This window comes from Mustela lutreola, chromosome 7 (genome assembly GCF_030435805.1).
Source record: "Mustela lutreola isolate mMusLut2 chromosome 7, mMusLut2.pri, whole genome shotgun sequence".
Lineage (NCBI taxonomy): Eukaryota > Metazoa > Chordata > Mammalia > Carnivora > Mustelidae > Mustela > Mustela lutreola.
The window spans coordinates 112273599-112297387 of NC_081296.1; the positions used below are offsets into that span (position 1 = coordinate 112273599).

Below are 23789 nucleotides of genomic sequence, written 5' to 3' on the forward strand. Positions count from 1 at the left end.
GAAAGTTCTCGGGGGAGCCCAACTGCTGCGTCCCCTCGCGACCCTGCCTGCGAGGCCGACTGTAACAGGATGCTGGGACTCGAGGCGCTCGCCCCTCGCTTTGTGCGAGGCAAAAGAGCCAATAAGGAACGAGGCAAAAATTGGGTGCAGTAAACCCGAAAAGGGGGCTAGGAGGCCCGCGGGAAGAGCGGGGGAGGAGACAGGGAGGAGCGGGGAGGGCCGAGAGAGGAGGAGGCCGGCGCCGAGCGCCAGCGGCGCCCCTGACAGAAGAGGGGGAAGCCTGGGGGAGCGCGCCTCGGAGCCGAGGGGCCGGCGCGGGGAGGCGGGCGCCAGGCGGGGGTTTGCCGGGCCGCCGCGCGTGACGTAGCGCCGGGCAGGGCGTTATCAGCTGCGGGGCCGCGGCGAGGGACGCGCGGCGACAGCGGACGGCGCCGCCCGGGCCCGGACGGCTGCAGCCCGCGGCCGCGAGCGCGTCCCGAGCGCTTCTGGCTGTCGCCCCGTCGCCGTGCCCCGTCCCAGGGCGGCATGAGCCCTCGGCCGCAGCCCTAGCGCCCGCTCCTCCGCCCGGGCGGCCGGGCTGCGGTGACGAGTGCTCGCTGCGAGGGTCGGGGCCATGAAGCCGAGTGCGGCCGGGACGGCGAGGGAGCTGGAGCCGCAGGCGCCGGCCCGGGGCGAGCAGCGCGCGCTGGAGCCCGAGGGGCGCTGGCGCGAGAAAGGCGAGGCGGACACCGAGCGGCAGCGCACCCGGGAGCGGCAGGAGGCCACGCTGGCCGGGCTGGCGGAGCTGGAGTACCTGCGCCAGCGCCAGGAGCTGCTGGTTCGGGGCGCCCTGCGTGGCGCTGGGGGCTCGGGAGTCGCTGCGCCCCGCGCTGCGGAGCTGCCGGCGGAGGCGGCGCAACGCAGCCGCCTGGAGGAGAAGTTCTTGGAGGAGAATATCTTGCTGCTGCGGAAGCAATTGGTAGGTCGTGCCTGGAGGTAGGGGCACGGCTGTCCCTGCACAGGGGCTGGGATTCGGGCAGGTGGTCTGGGGGCGGGCGCGAGGGGTGCCTCCGGCTGGGGGGGATTCTCCCGGATCCCGGACCTCCATCCTCGCGTGGGCCCCGGGCGCCCACGCGTTTCTGGCGTGTGCCCGCTTTCTGTCAGGTGAGGGGCTGGCGACCCCGCGCGGATTGCCGAGAGGGGGTGGCAGCTCTCCCCTCCTCGCGCTGCCTTCGGGATTCTTGGAGTCGCCTGGTTGTAACCTTCAGTCTCTCTAGTTAGACGAATGCAACGCCCTCTCCCTGAATGTTTGCAAACCCTCCTTTAAAATACCATTTCTTTTGGAGGTCTTAGCTTCGTGTCCTCCCGCCGAGAGGGGACAAAAGCCGAGGAGGGGGCTTGTGGCGAGGTTAACTGTCCGAAGCTGAATTTTACGATTACGCGGAAGCGCACGTAGGGAGCCCTGCCCCTCCCGGGACTCCAGGCACGCCAGCTTTTGCCTGGGCTGCTGCTTAATTTCAAATAGAAGCCCTTTGTATGAGGCAGCTAAAACATGCAAAGGATAGAAATTTGGCTGGACAAAGTGCCCCGTCCTCTCGTATTTTCTGTGAACGGCGGTGGAGGTGGGAGAAGAGAGAACCTGCTCTTAGGCGGCATTAATCTTACTGGATTTCCGTCAGTGTCTCTGTCATTCTGTGCCATCTGCATTAATGGGGAAGAAAAAGAACTTTGGCGCTTAATGTATTGATGAACAGCTCTTGACCCCGCCTCAGAATAATGGCGGCAGCTTTGTTATGGTGACCTCAAAAATGTAGTTTTGAAAAGAGAGGAAAAAAATGTTTTTCTGAGCATGTGATACTGTCTGAAACTAGACACATGCTCGCCCTCATACAATAGTGAACATAGGTGATGTTGTGTGGTTATTTGTCAAGGGGTTTCTTGTATTATCTCTTTCCACATAATTTTTCTCTCTCCTCTCTCCCTTTTTCTCTCTCAGCATCAAAGTGCTTTTACTTTGGTTTATTTTGCCTTAAGAAGCGAATTCTAGCAAACAGGCATATATGGGTTTTGTCTACAGGCTTTTTAAGTCAAAGGACAGACAGGAATAATATTCCTATGCATCTATTTCTTAAAGATGCATCCTGGTTTGTGCAATACCTTTTTTGGCATTTTACTGGTTTTTGGTAGCAGCCCAGATTCGTGTGTAATGTGGAGTTGAGTCAATTCTTGCTGGCTATGCCTTGGTCATTGACATTTTATGCATTGTCTTGTACAATAGCACCTTTTTCTCTTCATGAGTTTCAAGATTGTGAGTGGCACATTCCTGTTGTCCCCTGGAGGGGAGTAAGGCTACATGTCAGGAGAATTTCAGTCCAGTCAGTGTTTGTGGTACTATTTTCATAGGTAGACTTGGCATTCATGATTTGAACCAGATGCCTTTTTAGTTTTCTTGCTTTCCCAGCAGTAGGAAGCACTAGGTGGCGCTGTGAGTTAGCACTACAGATCTGTCACCTTTGGAAACCCAAGTTGAGTTCAAATCTTGATGGACCTTCCCTTGAGGGTTTTGGATTTTGCCGGCTCACATTATACTTGGCACTGGCTATTAGTATTAGTTTCTCACTTTCAAAGGCCCTAAGACTGATTAAACCCCACCAAAGCAACTAATAGAAAACAGAACTCTGCGGGACATTTGGCCAGAAAATCTCACCTAAGTAAGAGTATAGTGTACTGTAGGAAATATCTCACACCCTGACTTCAAATTAGAGTCTACTGTGAAGTATGGTTTTGTGAAAAATTGGCTGTACGCAGAGAGTTTAAAAAAATCTCCTTATCCTTACCTTTAAAAAGTGAATTTGTATATATTCTTTGAAACAAAAAGCAAGTCGTGTTTTTATGAAAAAACTTTATAGCACCACAAAATGCAAGAAAGTAACACTAAACATAGAACATATTCTTGAAGTTTTTTTTTTTGTTTGTTTGTTTTAAATTCCAAATTTTGCTTTTGGAAGATACAGTGAACTTTATTTATTTATTTATTTAAAAAAGATTTTATTTCTTTGACAGAGAGAGAGAGACAGCGAGAGGGAACACAAGCAGGGGGAGTGGGAGAGGGAGACACAGGCCTCCCGCTGAGCAAGGAGCCTGATGTGGGGATCAGGGGATCATGACCTGAGCTGAAGGCAGCCGCTTAACTACCAAGCCACCCAGGCGCCTCTAGTGAACTCTTTAAATGGTAATTTGAGTACTGATAGCAGACTTTCTGGTTCTTTGTGACCAAAAATGTGTTCATTTTTTCCTTTTCTGTGTTTCTTCCTAATCAGAATTGTCTAAGGAGAAGAGATGCTGGTTTGTTGAATCAGTTGCAAGAACTTGACAAGCAGATAAGTGACCTGAGACTAGATGTAGAAAAGACATCTGAAGAGCACCTGGAGACGGACAGTCGGCCCAGCTCAGGTGAGTGTGTGAGCACAAGGACGGAATTCTGCACTCAAGTTCTACTTCAGCCCCCTGGGGTTAGCCTTCCCAGACCTGCAAATGGCAATGGAGTTTGTTTCTAGGGCAGAGAGATTAAAAAAAAAAATAAAAGAAAGAAAAGAAAAAAAAAGCAGTCTGCCATTCAGTTGTATGAGAGGGAAATAAAACCAGATGACAAAATTTTTAATAATGAGATTGATCTGACTGGAGTCCCCTGAGTTTAAAAATAAAAGCTTTTATTCAAATTTCTGGAAGAGCAGTCCTCCTTTGAAACTTGAGAAAGTCAGAACTGGGCTAGAAAATTAGTCACACTTCAACTTCCTGAGACCACTTCAAAAGTTTTTTTTTTTCTTCTTTTAAGCCATTTGGCTTCTTAACTAGATTTGTTTTTTTCTTCAAATTATTCTTCCTGAAACTTTCATGATAAAGTTGAGGCTTTGAGAGATCTAAGTCTCATTCCTTGAACATCTTTAAAGGTGGGGTCAAGGAGGAAGGTCAATTTGAGGGTGAGAGTAACTTTGAAATGTATCCATAGATATGGGCTCTTGGCCTTTTCCTAAAAATTGCCTGAAATAAAATCATACACAATGTTAAATCCAGTGAACCAAAATTGCCCCCCACTACCACCGTCTCCCTCTCCTACCTTTCCTAGTTGATTAACTCTTTTCCTTTTAAGCACAAATGTGTACTATTGCTTGATGTGATCTTAATTCCAAATGGTGTTTTTATTTGTAGGGTTTTATGAGCTGAGTGATGGGGCTTCAGGATCCCTTTCCAATTCCTCTAACTCGGTCTTCAGTGAGTGTTTATCCAGTTGTCATTCCAGCACCTGCTTTTGCAGCCCCTTGGAGGCAACCTTGACTATCTCAGATGGTTGCCCCAAATCTGCAGGTAAGACTTTTTAGAATCAATAGACATTTTTTTTAAAGATTTTATTTATTTATTTGACAGAGAGAGAGATCATATGTAGGCAGAGAGGCAGGCAGAGAGAGAGGGGAAAGCAGGCTCTCCGCTGAGCAGAGAGCCTGATGCAGGGATCAATCCCAAGACCCTGCTCATCATCCCAAGAGCCAGTCCCAACACCTCAGGTCATGACCTGAGCTGAAGGCAGAGGCTTAACTCACTGAGCCACCCAGGTGCCCCTTGATAGACATTTTTAATTGGAAGGGGTGAAAGGCCCTTAAAGATGATGTAGCTTCAACCCCTTCTATTGATAGAAAAACAGAAGGTCAGAGCATTTCATCAGTGTGCTACATTTCATGACATAGTTGATTTAGAACCATGATGATCACTCTTCAGGTCCTCCTTGGGTACTGGTTAGCTGACAGTGGCAAGATAGCTTGTCCTTAGAAATCCTGTCCCAATATTACAGGTCTCTTGGGCTCTGTTTGCAAGCCTTTGCTGTTAGCTTAACTTGTTTGCATTTTCTCTTGAAAACCACTTTGGATCTGTTTTTTTCTTCTTTCAATCATTGAAAGCTCAGACTTACACTAGGTTAAATTTATCTGTCAGACTGATTGGCACTTCAGGGAGCAGTGACCCCTCCACGTTCTCCAGAATGTCTTGTACCATGGCAGCTGTCTTTTCTTCTAGCAGGTGGGCGGGATGAGATTCCCCTGGGCCATGTGCCACTGTTCCCCATTTTGGGCTATCCTCGCAGTGACCTCCAGAGAGAGTCATGCAGTTGTTGGTATTGGAAGAGTTTCTGCATTTCCACTGTATACCCCACACTGTACTAGGTGCTCTGCATACATTTATCTCCTTTGAATCCTCCCAATAGTTCTGCAGGGTGTGCAAGTATTGTTAGCTCCATCTTATGTCTCAGAAAAAGGAGGTCCAGTGAGGTTAGGTTAATTGTTTAAGGTTATATAGGTAGTGGGGAGCAGAGGCAGGACCATGCTCGGGACTAACTACCAGGTCCAAGTTTTTTCCACGACACCGAGGGAATTCAGAAATTATTGTGTTCGACCTTCTCATTGAACAGAGGAGGAATTTGGTTTTATGAAACAGCTTGTCAGAGGCTCCTCATTTGCTGAATGGCAGAGTTGTTGCTGAAACTTGGAACTCCCTGCGTAGTTCTACTTTACTATGGTTCCTCAAGAGCAGAGAAAACAAAGGAGAGGAGCTGTGGGTGCCAGCACAAGTCACTGTACTCTCTGTTTGCCTGTGTCCTCCGCCTGGGCAGAAGGCTGACTTTTTGAGATCCCAGCAATGAAAACATCGTGCCAAACAACTGAGGCTGCTAACTGGCTGGTTTTTTGTGTTTGTACAGTGTGCTGTCAGCAGCAATCACTTGGGGAAGCACAAATCTGTGTTATCTAGAGTGTCTGGGCCTCAAGTTCATTGGTAATTGCTCCCCTTCACTCTGCTGCTCTGGTTTCAGAGGGAAACTTTAAAACCCATTAACGGTGCTTTGGTAAAGGTTTTCCTTGAGGACAGACCCCTGATCTCCCAAATGCCACATCTTCACATGACTGAGGCAGTTGTACTGGGCCTTGGGGACTGAGATGTCTGTTTCGCGCCTTAACTCAGTTGAGAATAGGGACAGAATAGTAAAGTGTAGGTAAACATAGGGCAATGTTTAAATATAGGACGAAGATAGAGTAGTGGAGGAGGATGGATGGGCAACAGTATTAGCTAAAAAGGTTTCCCTTTCTTATAGTTAGCTGTTTATTAGGAGTACAGGTGTGTGTGGGGGGTGGGGGGTAAGGACACAGCACTTTTACTTTATAATAATCTTTTCTTCACAAATGAATCCTATCTTTTCTGTGTCCAGAATATATTTTTCCCCAGGGCTGCTAATTACCACTGAAGGTCATTACCACTGAAGGTCTTTCCCTTAAATTAAGCAATTTACATAGACTCTGGCACATAGTAGTTTTTCAATATTTGAGTGAATAAGTATAATACAGGATATATTAAATAGTGACAAAAACTTTGATTTTCCTGAGCTAAAGTTCATTAAAGGGATTTCATATTTATAATAGTCACCAAGGGTAAGACATCAAAATCATTTAATTAAGCAAGAAAGCTTGATTTCCTTGTATTTTGGCATTTACATGTTTGAGATGTGGAAAATTATTCATTAATACTACAACTCAATCTTTTAAAACCTTATCAAGAATTCCTTCCTATTTATTGTTTTATTTTTTAGTGTCACTATTGAAAATATAAGGTGATTATTATTTACATTTGGTTAATCTTCACTGAAATTTGATCAGTTTCTTTGAACTTCCAATTGACAATTATATCAAACACATGTCATTAAGCAGATCTAAAAAGATAGAATATGAAGAGAAACCTCTCAGAAAGTACAGTTTATCTGCAGTATTTCAAAAGGAAACCAGGTATAGAATACAGAGGGTAAAGTAGCCCAGAGAAAGAATGATTCAAAAAATGTGTTTTTTTGAGTTGTAAATGCAGTGTATATTTATGGAAAATGTAGAAAATAGGAAATAAAGAAGAAAATCTCACTTGCTTTTTACACTGCAATGCTACTATTGGCATCCTGGTGTGCTTCATCTAAGACTTTTCTCTTTGCATATATATATATATATATATACAGTCAATAAAATTATAATCACAGTCTGGTATTATATCATGATTTTCACTAAACTTTAAAGCATTTTCCCCATTATTCAATAGTTTGAAAATGTTTTTTTTTTTTTTTTTTAAGATTTTATTTATTTATTTGACAGAGATCACAAGTAAGCATAGAGGCAGGCAGAGAGAGGGGGAAGCAGGCTCCCCGCTGAGCAGGGATCCTGATGCAGGGCTTGATCCCAGGACCCAGAGATCATGAACTGAGTGGAAGGCAAAAGCTCAACCCACTGAGCCACCCAGGCACCTCAATTTGAAAGTATTTATAATGGCTGAATACTTTTCCTTCAGAGGATATATCATTTCCTGTTACGAATTTCTTTGTTAAATATTTCTTCCCTCATCCAGTAGTATGGACTGTATGTAAAAGAGTACAGTAGCTTGTAGGAATAGTTGATTCTTTAGCATTCTCTATCTGTGAATTTGTTTTCCTAGAAATTGGCCCGAGTCAAGCTGGTGCTGACCAATTAATTTCTTCAGAGTGTACCTTTAAATGTTTTTCAGATCTCATAGGATGGTTGGAATATAAAGAAGGCCACTGTGAAGACCAGGCCTCAGGGCCAGTTTGCCATACCCACTCCACATCACAATTTAATTCCCTTGGTATCATTGCAGATGTGAATCCCAAGTACCAGTGTGATCTGGTGTCTAAAAACGGGAACGATGTGTATCGCTATCCCAGCCCACTTCATGCCGTGGCGGTGCAGAGCCCAATGTTTCTCCTTTGTCTGACGGGCAACCCTCTGAGGGAAGAGGAGAGGCTTGGTAACCATGCCAGTGACCTTTGTGTGGGATCTGAGCTGGACGCCGTCAAGACAGACACTTCCTTGCCATCTCCAAGCAGTTTGTGGTCTGCTCCCCATCCTTCGTCCAGTAAGAAAATGGATGGCTACATTCTGAGCCTGGTCCAGAAAAAAACACACCCTGTAAGGACCAACAAACCAAGAACCAGTGTGAATGCGGACCCCACGAAGGGGCTTTTGAGGAATGGGAGCGTCTGTGTCCGAGTGACTGGGGGCGTCTCACAGGGCAATAGCGGGAACCTTAAAAATTCTAAACAGGTGCTTCTGCCCTCGGGCGGAATCCCTTCTTTGGACCTCGGGACGTTCTCCCCACCGAAGCAGTGGTCAAAGGAATCCAAGGCAGAACACGTGGAAAGCAAGAGGCTGTCCCCGCCTGAGGGCTGCTTGCCCGGCGCCGCCCCTGAACTTCCAGCCAAGCATCTGCCCAAAAATGCCAAGCCCGCTTCCCAGGAACACGCCCGCTGTCCCACCGCTGTCCCAGGGGAGTCCCCCAAAGACGGCATTCAGGTCCTAGGCGCCCCTGCCAAGGAGAGCCCCGGGAGGGGCCCCGCGCCGCCGGCGGAGGGCAAAGCCGTCCAGCCGCTGAAAAAGCTGTCGCAGAAGAGCGGCCCGCCGCCCGCCCCTCCGACAGCGCCCCCTCCTGTGCCCGCGACGCCGCTGCCTGCGGCTTTCACCGTGGAAGAGCGGCCGGCGCTGGATTTCAAGAGCGAGGGCTCCTCCTCCCAGAGCCTGGAGGAAGGGCCCCCGGCGAAGGCGCCGTCGGGCCCGGGCCCGCAGGCAGCGGGCGGCAGGCCCCACCGCGGCGCCCGGACGGCGGCCGTCCCGCGGGGCTCAGCCCCGAAGCACCGGGGCGCCCCGACCCTTCACGGCCCGGACAGCGCGCTGCCCCCGGTGAGGGAGAAGAGCCGCGTGGCGGGCAAGAAGTGTCGGTTCCCCGACGACGCGGACACAAACCGGAAACTCAGGAAGGCCTCGTCCCGCGGGCGGAAGGGCGGGGGCGGCCAGCCCGAGGCCGGTCTCCCCAGCCGGCCGCCCGGCGCGGGCCACAGGGCCGGGGGCAGGGCGCACGGCCACGGCCGGGAGGCTCTGGTGGCCAAGCCCAAGCACAAGCGAACGGACTCGCGGCGCTGGCGCTCGGCCGCCGAGGTGTCCCTGGAAGAGGCCCTGCGGCGGTCGCGGCGCGGCCGGCGCGAGCACGTGGGGCTGTATCCCGCCGCCGTGCCGCTGCCCTACGCCAGCCCCTACGCCTACGTGGCCAGCGACTCGGAGTACTCGGCCGAGTGCGAGTCGCTCTTCCACTCCACGGTGCTGGACACCAGCGAGGACGAGCGCAGCAACTACACCACCAACTGCTTCGGGGACAGCGAGTCCAGCGTGAGCGAGGGTGAGTTTGCGGGCGACAGCACGAGCTCCAGTGACTCCGAGGAAAGCGGGGGCCTCATCTGGTCCCAGTTCGTCCAGACCCTCCCCATCCAGGCGGTCACGGCCCCAGACCTCCACAGCAACCCCACGAAAACCTTTGTCAAAATCAAGGCTTCGCATAACCTCAAGAAGAAGATCCTCCGCTTTCGGTCCGGCTCTCTGAAACTCATGACGACCGTCTAAGGAACGCCGCTGGCGGGGAGAGCGGGGTGTTTTCTAGTTTTCTAGAGGAAAAGGTGGCGTCTTATTTCTTTGTGTGACAGTTTCACGGAATGCTTTCCTTTCGTTGCGGTTACCCCGAGGTCAGTTGTCTCGCCTTCATCCTGTAGGGACACTAGTGCCTTGAATGGAAGGTAAAGAATGTTTTTTTGTTGGCTAGGAGTAAATACTGGGTTTTTAATGGTGGTGATAGTGAGTGGATTTTGTGATATCAGGTGATTTTTATCGGAAATTCTCCGAGCATCTGTAAAGGCACAGGTTTCGATGGTCCAGTCTTACTGGGATGGGACCTTTTGATCGGAAGGTCAGGTTGATAGAATCTAGGACACACGTTTGCTTCTTGGTTCTCTCGGGCAGTGTCTCCACCAGGGTTTACCTGTTGAGAGGCATCACATACAGTTGTGTGAAGTAGGTACGATGGACAGTCATTGTTTTCTGTAATTTTCAATATAGTCTCCCTTTCTTAGGTGGGTCCCCATTCTCTTTTCCTCAGAACTCTTTCGATTACTGGACTCAGAACTTGAAGACCAGCCCCTAGATCCAGAGCTGGTGACCTGGATAGGGAGGCTGGTAATAACCTTAAAAGGATTCACTAAAACTTTTGCCGCATTTGGTGCCTAGGCCCTAGTTACAGTAACCCTTTAACGGCCGATTAGCCAACATTTTGATGCCTTTTTCCTCTTCCCTGATTTGCAGCTGATCCAACCATTTCTTCCTGGAAGGACTTGTCTTTGGGATAGAATTTTGGTCCTGGGGTACTGAGAAATTCAGCCCTAATGAAATAACCTTTGGGTGTGACTCTAAGCCCAAAATTGCTCCCTGAGCATTGTGCCACCTAAGCATTGGCCTGAACATTTTAGTGCAATCCAGTCCAGATTGGACCACTGATTCTGTCTGGAAGGGCTTTTTTTAAAAAAAGAAAAAAAATGTTTTGGTAAACAGTATTGTGTAAAATTGTTTTTTATACCAATATATGCATGTTTTGTGCATGAGTAGCATTTGTTTTGATATTTCTATGATGTTAAATTACTGTATGATATAAACAGTATGTGTTTTTATATATCATTGTGTAAATTTAATATAACGCATTTTATGCTGTAATAAACCGTTTGTTTTACTGCTGTTAAGTTTGTTGTTTGGGTATAAAACCAGTTACTCATAAAAATCTTGTGCTGATTGTTTTGGAATTTCTATTCTAAACATTAGAATATTTGCAATAATTGAAGCAGGTTTTAGGCATAGGCTTCGATTGGATGGTGAGTACACATGAAAAGCAAACCACTTCTTTAGAATAGTTAAGGTAATTCTTTAAAATTTAAAGTAAATTTGGTAGGTGTCATCCAAGGAGAATATTTCTGAGAAGAATCTTCCTACTCCAACTTTTCAGTATAAAAAAAATTTCTGACACGGAAAAGTTGAAATGAGAGCAAACTCCTGTATAGCCAACACCCAGATTCAACAATTGCTAACAATTGCTGACAGTTGCTTTAACTCTCTTTACATATATATTAGGTTAAACCATATTCCTGGTTTTGGGCGCCTGGGTGGCTCAGTTGGTTGGACGACTGCCTTCGGCTCAGGTCATGATCCTGGAGTCCCGGGATCGAGTCCCACATCAGGCTCCCAGCTCCATGGGGAGTCTGCTTCTCCCTCTGACCTTCTCCTCGCTCATGTTCTCTCTCACTGTCTCTCTCTCAAATAAATAAATAAAATCTTTAAAAAAAAAAAAAAAAAAAAAAAAAAAAAAAAAAAAACCATATTCCTGGTTTTGAAGCTTAAAGACAGATTTTGGCAATCTTCCCTCTCCACCACACTGCTCTACTCCTTTAAAGTAAATTTCAGGCAGCATGGTAATTCCTGTCTAAAAATTTAAGCATGTATTTTCTAAGAACAAGGAGATTCTTAGGATAGAACTAAAATATAGAACTAAAACATCATGATCACACCTAAGGAAAACTGGCAATAATTCTGAATATCATCAAATATTTAATCTCTATTCAGATTTTCCAATTTGTTTCAGACTTCTTTTTTAATTTTTTTTTTTTTAAAAGATTTTATCTATTTATTTGGGAGAGAGAGAGAGGAGAGAGGTCAGAGGGAGAAGCAGACTCCCTGCTTAGCAGGGAGCCTGATGTGGGACTCAATCCTGCGATTGCAGGATCATGACCTGAGCCAAAGGCAGTCGCTTACCCAACTGAGCCACCCAGGTGTCCCTTGTTTCAGACTTTTTTTTTTTTAAAGATTTTTATTTATTTATTTCAAGAGAGAGAGAGAGACAAAGTGAGAGAGAGCATGAGAGGGGAGGTCAGAGGGTGAAGCAGACTCCCCGTGGAGCTGGGAGCCCAATGTGGGACTTAATCCCAGGACTCTGGGACCATGACCTGAGCTAAAGGCAGTTGCTTAACCAACTGATCCACCCAGGTGCCCCTGTTTCAGACTTTTTAACAGTAGTTTCCTCCCTTTAACTTCACAGGTTTCAGTCAGTATGTGGCGTTTGCTTGTAGATCTTTTGTCTTTTTAGTTTAGAAGAGTTTCCTCCCATTTCTTAAAAATGACACTGGGTTTTTAAATTCATAGTTATAGAAGGGCTTACATTCTGGATTTGGTTGTTTCCTTATGTTGTCTTTTAATGCCTAGTCCTTCTATTTCCTGTAAACCGTTTAAGGCTTGGTTAGATTCAGGTTAAACATTCTTGGCAAGAAGATTTCACTAGTGATCTTTTGTGTTTTTATTGCTTCACATTAAGAAACATATTATTAGATTGCCCTAATATTACTGAATTTAAGAGTGATTACTGAATTTAAGAGTGGTTAAGGGGGTGAGCAGAGATTTCTCCATTATAAAGCTTTTTTTCTCTGCAAATGGCTATTATTTGTGGGTGATTCTTCAATATTGTGTGGCTGTTCTTCACAACATTGTGCTTAATGGCTTTAGCTTACACTGCTGATTCTTGCATGAACCAGTTACTGCCTTGGGGGTTCACAATGGTAGTTTTCTAAATATCTTTCCTTCTACATTCTACAAAAAAAGGCTTTCCTTATTTTTTTTCCCTTTTCCTTTTTTTAAATTCAAATTTTAGTTAACATATGGAGCAATATTGGTTTCTGGAGTAGAATTCAGTGATTTGTCACTTACATACAACACCCAGTGCTCATCACAAGTGTCCCCTTTAATACCCACCAGCCATCTAGCCATACCCCATCCGCCTCCCTCCATCAACCTTCAGTTTGTTTTCTTATATTAAGAGTCTCTTATAGTTTATTTCCCTCTCCTTTTGTTCACCCATTTTCTTTCTTAAATTCCACATTTGAGTGAGATCATAGAATATTTGTCTTTCTCTGGTGACTTACTAGCATAATATGCTCTAGCTTTATCTACATTGTTGCAAATGACAAGATTATTTGAGTAATATTCAAATAATATAACTTGAGTCGTATTCCATTATGTATGTACATGTACCATTATCTTTATCCATTCATCAGTTGATGGGCATTTGGGCTCTTTCCATAGTTTGGCTATTGTTAATAATACCCCTTTTTCTGTTTTGAATATCATGGTGGACTCGGATTTTTGTTTATTTGATATCTTATAATCATAGTTATTGTTTGTTTGTTTTGATGCTCAGCATGTCCCAAATTTGGCCAATGGGAGGACAAATTTTGTTAAAAGAAAACTAGAATCAGCCTAGTCTCATATTTACTAAGAAATGTACTCAATTATGAATTTTTCATATGCTAAATTTCAACACAACAATTCCTTAACCATTTTTTAAAAATTTGTCTTGGAAATTTTCTTTTCCTATATCCTATATATCTCTTGTGTCTGAGAAGGCTTTTAACTTATGGAACATAGCAAGTAATTTCTCCGTGGCTTATAAAGGTAAGACATCTTTTTTCTTTTCTTAATAAGACATCTTTTTAGCAAGAACTCTCAGACAATTCTGTTCTTCAAAATGTTTAGTCTTTTACTATTCATATTTTTTAAAAAACATTTTTGTTTATCAGAGAGAGACAGCACAAACAGGGAGCTGCTGAGGGAGAAGCAGACACCCCACCGAGCAGGGAGTCCAAAACAGAGTTTCATCCCAGGACCCTGGGATCATGACCTGAACTTCCTGAGCCGAAGGCAGATGCTTAACCAACTGAGCTACCCAGGCACCCTTATTCATGTGTTTTTATATGCAACCTGTCATTCTGCTTGGACTAGAATTTCTTTGACTACCTGATTAAATTTAAGTCAAGCACAAGCAAGGGGATGATCTCACCATCTTTTCTAATGCTGTGATCCGATCTCTTTGGGGGCAGGCTATAAAGTTTATGGTTTAAGGCAACTGTGATCTAAAGTCAGTTCTTGAATCCAAGTTGTTCTTAATGAGCATTATTCTCAGAAGGGGATGCTTTCTGAAAGCCAGCTTCTTAAATAATTACATTTTAGGTGACAGAATGCCAACCGAAGAGAAGCATGAAAAACAGGATTTTCCAAGAACCTTCGGTTTGTCCTCCTCTGTCCATTGCTTGACTTCTCTAGCGAGCAGTTGTGTTGCACTTGGAAAATTGGGTTTTGTCCATTATTTTCAGTGACAAAGTAGCTGCCATTGTTATAAACAGAAAAACTCCTTAAAATATTTTCCTTTATTAAGATAAATTACAGATGCTCATTGTCAAAAAAAGAAAAGAATTTATCTTAACAAAACATAGGTGTTTCAATTCTGTTAATCCTCCTCAAATCTCACTCTTCAGTAAGTTTGGTGTATATGTTTCCATATTCTGTTATATGCACATACAAATACATAACCTTTATATTTTTTCTTCAAAAATGTAGATCCAATCTATATGTATTGTTCTGTAATTTGCTTCCTTCATTTATTTCATGAACCTATATAGTAGATATAATTTCTAATTCCTTTTAGTGGGATTCCAAGTGTGTTCTTATTAAGAAAAAAGGCACTAGATTTTATCAGTTACTTTTTTGTTCAGAAAAATTCTAATATTTAGCAACAAAAGTGTTAATGCAAGTGCTATACCTTTGCACATATATTACCTTTCTAGGTTTCTAACATATTTTGTTATTTTGTATTGTGAGCTCACTTCCTAGTGGGGTATTATTAGGGAATCCCGTGAGGCTTGATTCAAAATTTTTTCATATTGAGAAGCTTTGTTTTTTTCTGCCAGGTGCTTCAGGGACATTTTTAGCCTGAACACTATTTATTTGTTTATTTATTTATAGTACTCTCTACACCCAATATAGGGCTTAAACTAACAACCCTGAGATCGAGTCAATGCTCTTCCGACTGAGCCTGCCACGTGTCCTCTAGACCACCTTTTAGGTTAATTTCTTTACTTGGGGTTACCTGACTACAGAGGTAATATATATTCAAATCGTAAGCACACATGAGGATTGACTGTGATTATATATTCTCAGGGGAGACCTTTCCCAAGGCAGGAGAGCTTCCTGATTTTTTCCTGTGCTAGCAAGTGAAATGTTTTGTTGGACCAATCTTTTACTGAGGGTGTAGGTCTTCATTGCTTTCAGGAATCTGGGGGAGTCTCGGTCCCAAATCCTACCCTCAGTCCCAAATCCAAGCAAAGTTCTTGTCTGTGAGTGCTTTTATAAACCAAAGCCCCTTGCTTAAGGGACCAGCATTCTCTCCCTCTAGTCTTTAAGGGTAGACGAAAACTGTGTGTTTTTCTTTTTCATGAAGTCAAAACACACTTAAGAGGATGTTTGTTAATAGTTTACCAGTCATTTCTGTTTTATAGTGAGACAATTAGGTTATCTAGTTCACAATATGGCTGGAAGCGTAGGACTGCTTGTTACATTTGTCAATAAGATGGTTTCTCCCTTCTTATTTTTGGTATAATTTTATTGAGATGCAATTGGAGTCCAGTAGAATGCACATATTTGAACTGCACAATTTGAACAGTTTTGACATATGTATATACCCATGTAACCACCACAATCAATATAACAAACATTTCCATCATTCTCAAAAGTTTCTTTGATCCCTTTTGTAATCATCTCTCCCTCCACACTTTTCCCCAGACAACCACTAATTAGCTTACTTTGTAGTATACTCTTTTTTGCCTGAATTTTTTATTCCACGTCATGATTTTTATTTTATTTATTTTTTTATTAACATATAATGTATTATTTGCCCCAGGGGTACAGGTCTATAAATCTTCAGGCTTACACATTTCACAGTACTGACCATAGCACATACCCTCCCCATTGTCCATCACCCAACCACCCCATCCCTACCTCCCTACTCCCACGTAACCCTCAGTTTGTGAGAGTCTCTCATGGTTTTTCTCCCTCCTGCTCCCATCTTGTTTCATTTTTTTCCTTCCCTCCCCCACACAACACCCCACCTACCTCTCAAATTCCTCATATCAGAGAGATCATATGATAATTATCTTTCTTTGACTTACTTCGCTTAGCATTATACTCTCTAGTTCCATCCACATCATTACAAATGGCAAGATTTCATTTCTTTTGATGGCTGCATAGTATTCCATTGCAGATATGTACACCACTTCTTCTTTATCCATTCATCTGTTGATGGACATCTAGGTTCTTTCCATAGTTTGGCTATTGTGGACATTGCTGCTATAAACATTAAAGTGCACGTGCCCCTTCGGATCACTACATTTGTGTCTTTAGGGTAAATACCCAGTAGTGTGATTGCTGGGTCATAAGGTAGCTCTATTTTTAACTTTTTGGGGAAACCCCATGCTATTTTCCAGAGTGGCTGCACCAGCTTGCATTCCCACCAACAGTGTAGGGGGGTCCCCTTTCTCTGCATCCTTTCCAACATCTGTCGTTTCCTGACTTTTTAATTGTAGCCATTCTGACTGGTGTGAGGTGGTATCTCATTGTGGTTATGATTTGTATTTCCCTGATGCTGAGTGATGTGGAGCACTTTTTCATGTGTCTGTTGGCCACCTGGATGTCTTATTTGCAGAAATGTCTGTTCATGTTTTCTATCCATTTCTTGATTGGATTATTTGTTCTTTGGGTGTTGAGTTTGATAAGTTCTTTATAGATTTTGGATACTAGCCCTTTATTTGATATGTCGTTGCGAATATCTTCTCCCATTCTGTCAGTTGTCTTTTGGTTTTGTTGACTGTTTCCTTTGCTGTGCAAAAGCTTTTGATCTTAATGAAGTCCCAATGGTTCATTTTTGTCCTTGCTGCCCTTGTCTTTGGCGATGTTTCTAGGAAGAGTTTGCTGCCTGTGGTCTCCTCAAGGATTCTGATGGATTGCTGTCTCACATTGAGGTCTTTCATCCATTTTGAGTCTATTTTTGTGTGTGATGTAAGGAAATGGTCCAGTTTCATTCTTCTGCATGTGGCTGTCCAATTTTCCCAACACCCTTTGTGGAAGAGACTGTCTTTTTTCCATTGGACGTTCTTTCCTGCTTTGTCGAAGATTAGTTGACCATAGAGTTGAGGGTCTATTTCTCTATTTCTGGGCTCTCTATTCTGTTCCGTTGGTGTATGTGTCTGTTTTTGTACCAGTACCATACTGTCTTGACGACTATAGATTTGTAAGAGTTTGAAGTCTGGAATTGTGATGCCACAAACTTTGGTTTTCTTTTTCAACATCCCTCTGGCAATTTGAGGTCTTTTCTGGTTCCATATAAATTTTAGGATTATTTGTTCCATTTCTTTGAAAAAAATTGATGGTATTTTGATAGGGATTGCATTAAATGTATAGATTGCTTTAGGTAGCTTAGACATTTTTATAATATTTGTTCTTCCAACCTGTGAGCATGGAACGTTTTTTCATTTCTTTGTGTCTTCCTCAATTTCTCTCATGAGTACTTTATACTTTTCTGAGTACAGATTCTTTTCCTCTTTGGTTAGGTTTATTCCTAGGTGTCTTATGGTTTTGGTTGTGATTGTAAATGGGATCGACTCCTTAATTTCTCTTTCTTCTGTCTTGTTGTTGGTGTAGAGAAATGCAACTGATTTCTGTGCATTGATTTTATATCCTGACACTTTACTGAATTCCCACATCATGATTTTTAGATTCTAACATGCTATGTCATGTCTCAATAGTTCATTTATTTTTTTATTACCGAGTTGTATTTGTGTAGATATATTGCAGTTTGTTTTTCTTATTTACTTGTTGATGGACATTTGGGTTATTTCCAGGTTGAGGCTATTATAAATAAAGCTGTGAAGAACATTCATGTACAGGTCTTTGTGGGGACAGATGTCTTTGTTTCTTATAGCTAGATGCCCAGGAGTGGAATGCCTTGGTCTTGGTCTTGTGGTAGGTATATGTTTAACGTTTTAAGAAATTACAAAAATATTTTCCAAATTAATTATGCCATTTTACATTCCTGCCAGTAGTTAGGAGAATTTGGCTACTCCATATTTTTGCTATCATTTGGCATGCTCAGTCTTCATTTTAGCCACTCTAATGGCTATGTAATGATATCTCATCATGGTTTTAATTTGAATTTCCCTGATAACTAATGATGTTGAGTATCTTTTCATAAGCTTATTGGCCTTCTGTATATCTTTGATTAGTTGTCTGCTCAAATAGTTTGTCCATTTAAAAAATTGTGTTGTTGGGCTTCATATTATTGAGTTATAAGAGTTCATAAATACCACGTAAAAGTCCTTTGATATATGTTGTCAATATTTTCTCCCCATCTGTGGCTTGACTTTTCACCTTCTTTTTTCTTTTTAAAAGTTTCATTTATTTATTTGAGAGAGAGAACACATGCACACAACTGTCGGTGGGGGGGCAGAGGGAGAGATCTGCTTGGAGATCGAGTTCATGCAGGCTCAATCTCACCACTCATCAATGAGATCACAGGCCAAGCTGAAACCAAGAGTCAGACACTCAACCGACTGAACCAGGCATCCCTTGCCTTTTCACTTTCATAATGGTGTCTTATGAAAAACCAAAGTTTTAAATTTGTATCAAGTCCAATTCTTTATTTTTCCTTTTATGGTTTGGGTTTTGGTATCCCATCTACGAAATCTTGCTTAATCCAAAGTTGTAAAGATTTATTCTGAGTTTTCTTCTAGAAGTTTTATGATTTTAGGTTTACATATAGGCCAATGACCTTCTTTTGAGTTAATTTTTCTGTGTGATGTGAAGTAAGAATAGATGTTTAGTTTTTCCACATATATTCAGTTCGTGTATAACTATTTTGTTGAAATGATTTTCCCTTCTGAATTGGCACCTTTGTAAACACACACACACACACACACAGAGTTGACACATGTATGTATCTATTTCTGGATTCTCTTGTTTCATTTACCTATATGCCTATTTTTTAACCAATAACAAACTGTCTTGATTTTTGTAGCTTTATAGTATTGAAATAAGGTAGGACAAGTCTTCCAAGTTTGCTGTCCTCTTTCTCCTTTTTTTTTTTTTTTTTAAAGATTTTATTTATTCATTTGAGAGAGACAGACAGACAGAATGAGCAGGGGGAGGGGCAGAGGGGAAGCAGATTCCTTGCTGAGCAGGACTTGTGGGCAGATCCTATGACCCAGAGATCATGACCTGATCTAAAGTCAGTTGCTTAACTGAGCCACTCAGATGACCCTTTCTCTTTCTACTTCTAATTCTTTTGATCACTCTAGATCTTTTTTTTTTTTAAGATTTTATTTATTTATTTATTTGACAGCACGAGATCACCAGTAGGCAGAGAGGCAGGCAGAGAGAGCGGAAGGGAAGCAGGCTCCCTGCTGAGCAGAGAGCCAGAAGGGGATTGATCCCAGGACCCTGGGATCATGACCTGAGCTGAAGGCAGAGGCTTTAACCCACTGAGCCACCCAGGCGCCCCAGATCACTCTAGATCTTTTGCATTATCATATAAACTTTGGAATCAGACTGTCAAATTCTACAAAACAAAACAAAAACTTGCTGATTTGGTATCACATGGAATATAGTTTGTACTAGAGATACTGCCATTTAAAAAATGAGGTTTTTTTTTTTTTTTTTTTTTAATATTTTATTTATTTATTTGATAGAAATCACAAGTAGATGGAGAGGCAGGCAGAGAGAGAGAGGGAAGCAGGCTCTCTGCTGAGCAGAGAGCCCGATGCGGGACTCGATCCCAGGACTCTGAGATCATGACCTGAGCCGAAGGCAGCGGCTTAACCCACTGAGCCACCCAGGCGCCCCAAAAAATGAGGTTTTAATTCATGAGTACGCTATAGCTTTCCATTTATTTAGATCTTCTTTAATTCTCTTCAGCAATGTTTTATAGTTTTAGTGTAGAAGTCTTGGTCATCTTTTGCTAGATTTGTTCCTATGTATTTTACAATTTTTGGTGATATTATAAATAGAAGTTTTATAAATTTTATTCTCCAATTGCTGCTGGAACAAAAGAATATAATTGATACTGCATATTTACCTTGAACTGTGCACCTTGTTAAGTTAATTTCTTTGTTTTAGTGATGGTTTTGTAGAATTCTAATCCTAGGCTTTTTTGATATTGTCCTAAAGTCTGGAAACTGTTGTTCATTTTTTCAATCTTTTCTCTTTATTCTTCAATTTGGATAATCACTGTTGCTCTATCTTCATTACCCTTAGTTATCTACATTCTGCTATTGGACCCATCCAGTGGAAAAATATTAATTTAGATAATACATTTTTCAGTCCTAAAGTTTCCAGATGGGTGTGTTTTGTAGTTGTTGTTGTTTTTAGTTTTCGTTTCTTTACTTTCTCTTTTCATTCATTTCAGATGTGTTTTACCTCATAGAGCATAGTTATAGTAGCTCTTTGAAAATCTTTGATAGGGTGCCTGTGTGTCTCAATTGGTAAAGTATCTGCCTTTGGCCCTGGTCATAATCCTAGGGTCTTGGGATCCAGCACCGCATGGGGCTCCTTGCTTGGTTGGGAGCTTGCTTCTCCCTCTGCCTGTTGCTACCCCTGCTTGTGCTCGCTCTCTCTGACAAATAAATAAAATCTTTAAAAAAAAAAAAGTCTTTGATAGTTTCACCATTTAGGTGATCTTGAGGTTGTCCTCTATTGACTGTTTTTCCCTAAAGAATTTGTCACGTTTTCCTGTTTTTTTTGGTTGTCAGGTATTTTCAGGTTGTATCCTGAACATTATTGATGTAATATTGTATGGGTTTTGGGTTTTTTTTTTTTTTTAAATAATCCTTAGGAGAATGTTGATGTTTTTGCTTCAGTAAGCAATTGACCCAGCTGGGCTCTGACTTTAGCTAAGTTCTTCTTAACCTTTGTGGGCAGTGGTTTAAATCTCAGTTAAAGTAGTCAAGCCTTTAATGTACCACTTTGGGTCTGTCCTGCACATGCATAGTTCAGGGGTTAGTCTGCGACTTATGCAGGTGGTTCATATCTCATTTAAATTGTCAGTGCCTTTGCTGTGTTGATTTGAGTCTGTACCTTACATGAAGGGCTCATTCGCAGAGTTGGGGAGCCCCCGTCTCTGTTTCTTTCCCTTTGGGGATTTCTCCCATTCACTCTACCCCCACAGCATCAAGATTTCTGGTCCCTGTGGCTAAAAAGACGTTTCTATTGGAATTTTAGCTGCCTATAGTACATACTGTTCTGAAACTGGAGCCTATTCTCAGGATAAAGCTGCTTGAGAAAAGAGAGAATGGAAAACTCACCCATCCCCCCAAATCCATCTGCTTTTGTTTACTTTCACAGTTCTCAGGTAGTTCTCTCCCCCCCCCCCATATTTTTATCAGAGCTTTTAATTGTAAACAGTAGGAGGGCTAGGTTATCGTGGGCTCACACTGCCGTGGCAGAACCAGAATCCACTGACCCATTTATTTTTATATGGATGGAATTCAAAAACTCAGCAGAGTCCTACTTATACATAGGCATTCTGTGTTCTGGTTCTTAAATGTCATATTATAGTAAGCATCATTGAAAGCAAGGAAATCCTTTATCAGTGTTGAGGAGGGTATATTTAGAGTTGGCACAATTTTATTTTACTTTTTTCTAGGTGCAAACCTTTAATTTAGAAGGTATAAGGGAGCTATATAATTTATTTCTATACTGCTTTTTCTTTTGGGGCTAAAAAATAACATTCTTTACACATATGTATATTGCTTGAAAGGTGATATAAAAATGCCTTTTGTTTCCTTGGGATCATTTTGTTTCATTTCAGACCTGTCACTTTTAATTATTTACCTGATCGTCCTGTCTCTCACTATAATGTAAATACAGTTTATAATGATGCTTTTGAAAATGGTTACTTACTCCTTGGTCCACAGACCTTTTTTGGAGCTGCTACAACCTATCTGTGAAACATAAGGAGTAGCAGCATGGAGCCTAGAGCTGATTCAGAGAATTATTTTAATTTGAGGACCGTTGCCCAGGTAAATAACAGCTGCTTTGGAATCATTACAGCTGAAGTGGTCAATGAATAATTTACCTTCATATTTAAGCATAACAGATGAATATTTCAGGGTTACCAAACCATATAAAAAGTCTTAAATATCACTAGTTCATCTAGCTGTTATATTTTAAAGGGAACACTACAAACAGATAGTAGGATGGAGAGCTGCAGCCTAGAGAGTTTTGTTGGGAGGTTGTGATTCATGATGGGGAACATCAAAATGATCAGAGTAGGATTTGGTTTGGGTAAACAACCCTAAAATCTATTTATTTATTAAAATTTTATGCAAAATGTGTTAAGTCTTTGAACTGGCAAACTTGGGCAGGGAATCTTGCAGAACATCTTTTTTTTTTTTCTTTTTTTTTTTTTTTTTTTTTAAGATTTTATTTATTTATTCGACAGAGAGAGATCACAAGTAGGCAGAGAGGCAGGCAGAGAGAGAGGGAGGAGGAAGCAGGCTCCCTGCTGAGCACAGAGCCCGACGCGGGACTCGATCCCAGGACCCTGAGATCATGACCTGAGCCGAAGGCAGCGGCCTAACCCACTGAGCCACCCAGGTGCCCCATTGCAGAACATCTTTTTTCCCATGAAATTTTCTTTTTAAATTTATATTCCTTACTTACGAGGAAGCTAGTCCCACATTTCTGGCTTTCTAGTGGGTTCTGGCATTTTATTCTGAATACTGTACTTAGCTAGAACCAGGATATGCAGAGATCTATTTTTTTACTCTAAGGGGAGTTTATAGTTTTATTTTATTAAAATTTTTAAAAATTTATTCATTTGAGAGAGAGAGAGAGAGAGAATGAGTGATGAGAGAGGCAGAGGGAGAAGCAGACTCCTCACTGAGCCAGGAACCTGACCCCAGGACCCAGAGATCATGACATGAGTGGAACACCTAAACCACCTGAGCCCCTCAGGAGCCCCGGAGAGTTTTTGTTTTTTCATTTTTTTTTTTTTTTTGTAGTTGATAGTTTCTTTTATGATTACAAACACAATATATGTGTATTATAGAAAATTTTAAAAATACAAATAAGCAAAAAATAAGACTATAAAATACTATTTTTATTATTCAGAGATGATTCCTACCCACCTTTCATTATATATCTTTCCAGATCCCCTTCAATTATGCATATATATGTATTTTTGTTCCTAGAATGAGATCATACTTCATTTGCTATTTTGCCACTTGATTCTTAAAGTCAAGAGTCTCTGCCTTTCCATATAAATGCATTTTCACCTTATCTAATATCCAGGACACATTCACATTTCCCCAACTGTTAGGGGAGCTTTAGAAAAAATTTAAAACTTAAATTAAAAATCAATCCTTGATAAAAGAATGTTATTCTAAACACTTACCTAAATTCATTTGATTCAGAAAATTCATGGGAAGTCTTTGGTAGGCTTAGTGGTTGATATTGATAATCATGTGATTAATCTGTTGCATGGATTAATTGATTCTGATTACAACCATAGAGTTACCAAAATCAAAGATAAACTGGTGCTCTGGTAAGTTCAGGGACTGAAATGATATCCATTCTGTTAAGAAGTTCCTAATAAGGATGAAGAAACATATAATGTGAGGAATTTAACAGTCCTCATATTTGTAGCCTTTGCTTTCTTTTGGGTTACTTCATGTAATGTATGAATAAGGTTTATTTGGTCCTTTGGAAAAGACCCGGGTAATTGGTGACCACTAGCATATATCCCATAAGTGAGTTTTTTTCCCTAAATGATATCCTATGTCAGGGAAGAGTTACATTTATTCTCCTAAAGCCAAAACTAGGCCAAGGGAGGAACATTTTTTTTTTTTTTTAAATTTTATTTATTTATTTGACACAGAGAGAGAGAGATCACAAGTAGGCAGAGAGAGAGGGAGAAGCAGGCTCCGCTGAGCAGAGAGCCCGATGCGGGGCTCGATCCCAGGATTCTGGGATCATGACCTGAGC

At 42.2% G+C, this 23789-nt stretch overlaps 1 protein-coding gene across 2 annotated transcripts; it reads left to right on the forward strand.

Moving 5' to 3' along the window:
• The first annotated feature begins 279 nt into the window (after positions 1–279).
• On the forward strand, positions 280–10624 carry DACT1 (dishevelled binding antagonist of beta catenin 1). 2 transcript variants are annotated; one of them, XM_059182220.1, is made up of 4 exons: positions 280–958; positions 3300–3432; positions 4189–4344; positions 7558–10624. In XM_059182220.1, exons 1-4 carry the CDS (start codon positions 614–616, stop codon positions 9459–9461), a joined length of 2538 nt encoding a protein of 845 aa, XP_059038203.1. In that variant the 5' UTR covers positions 280–613; the 3' UTR covers positions 9462–10624. The 2 variants fall into 2 exon arrangements, with proteins under 2 accessions (XP_059038203.1, XP_059038204.1); XM_059182221.1 differs by having other exon boundaries at positions 285–958; positions 7669–10624.
• Positions 10625–23789: the final 13165 nt, after the last annotated feature.

What these genes read in the sequence shown, in the direction of transcription:
- DACT1 (XM_059182220.1), top strand. Translation starts at nt 614, where the DNA reads ATGAAGCCGAGTGCGGCCGGGACGGCGAGGGAGCTGGAGCCGCAGGCG. An exon ending in TGCTGCTGCGGAAGCAATTG is followed by an intron (nt 959 to 3,299) that starts GTAGGTCGTGCC and finishes CTTCCTAATCAG; the next exon opens with AATTGTCTAAGGAGAAGAGA. An exon ending in TGGTTGCCCCAAATCTGCAG is followed by an intron (nt 4,345 to 7,557) that starts GTAAGACTTTTT and finishes AATGTTTTTCAG; the next exon opens with ATCTCATAGGATGGTTGGAA.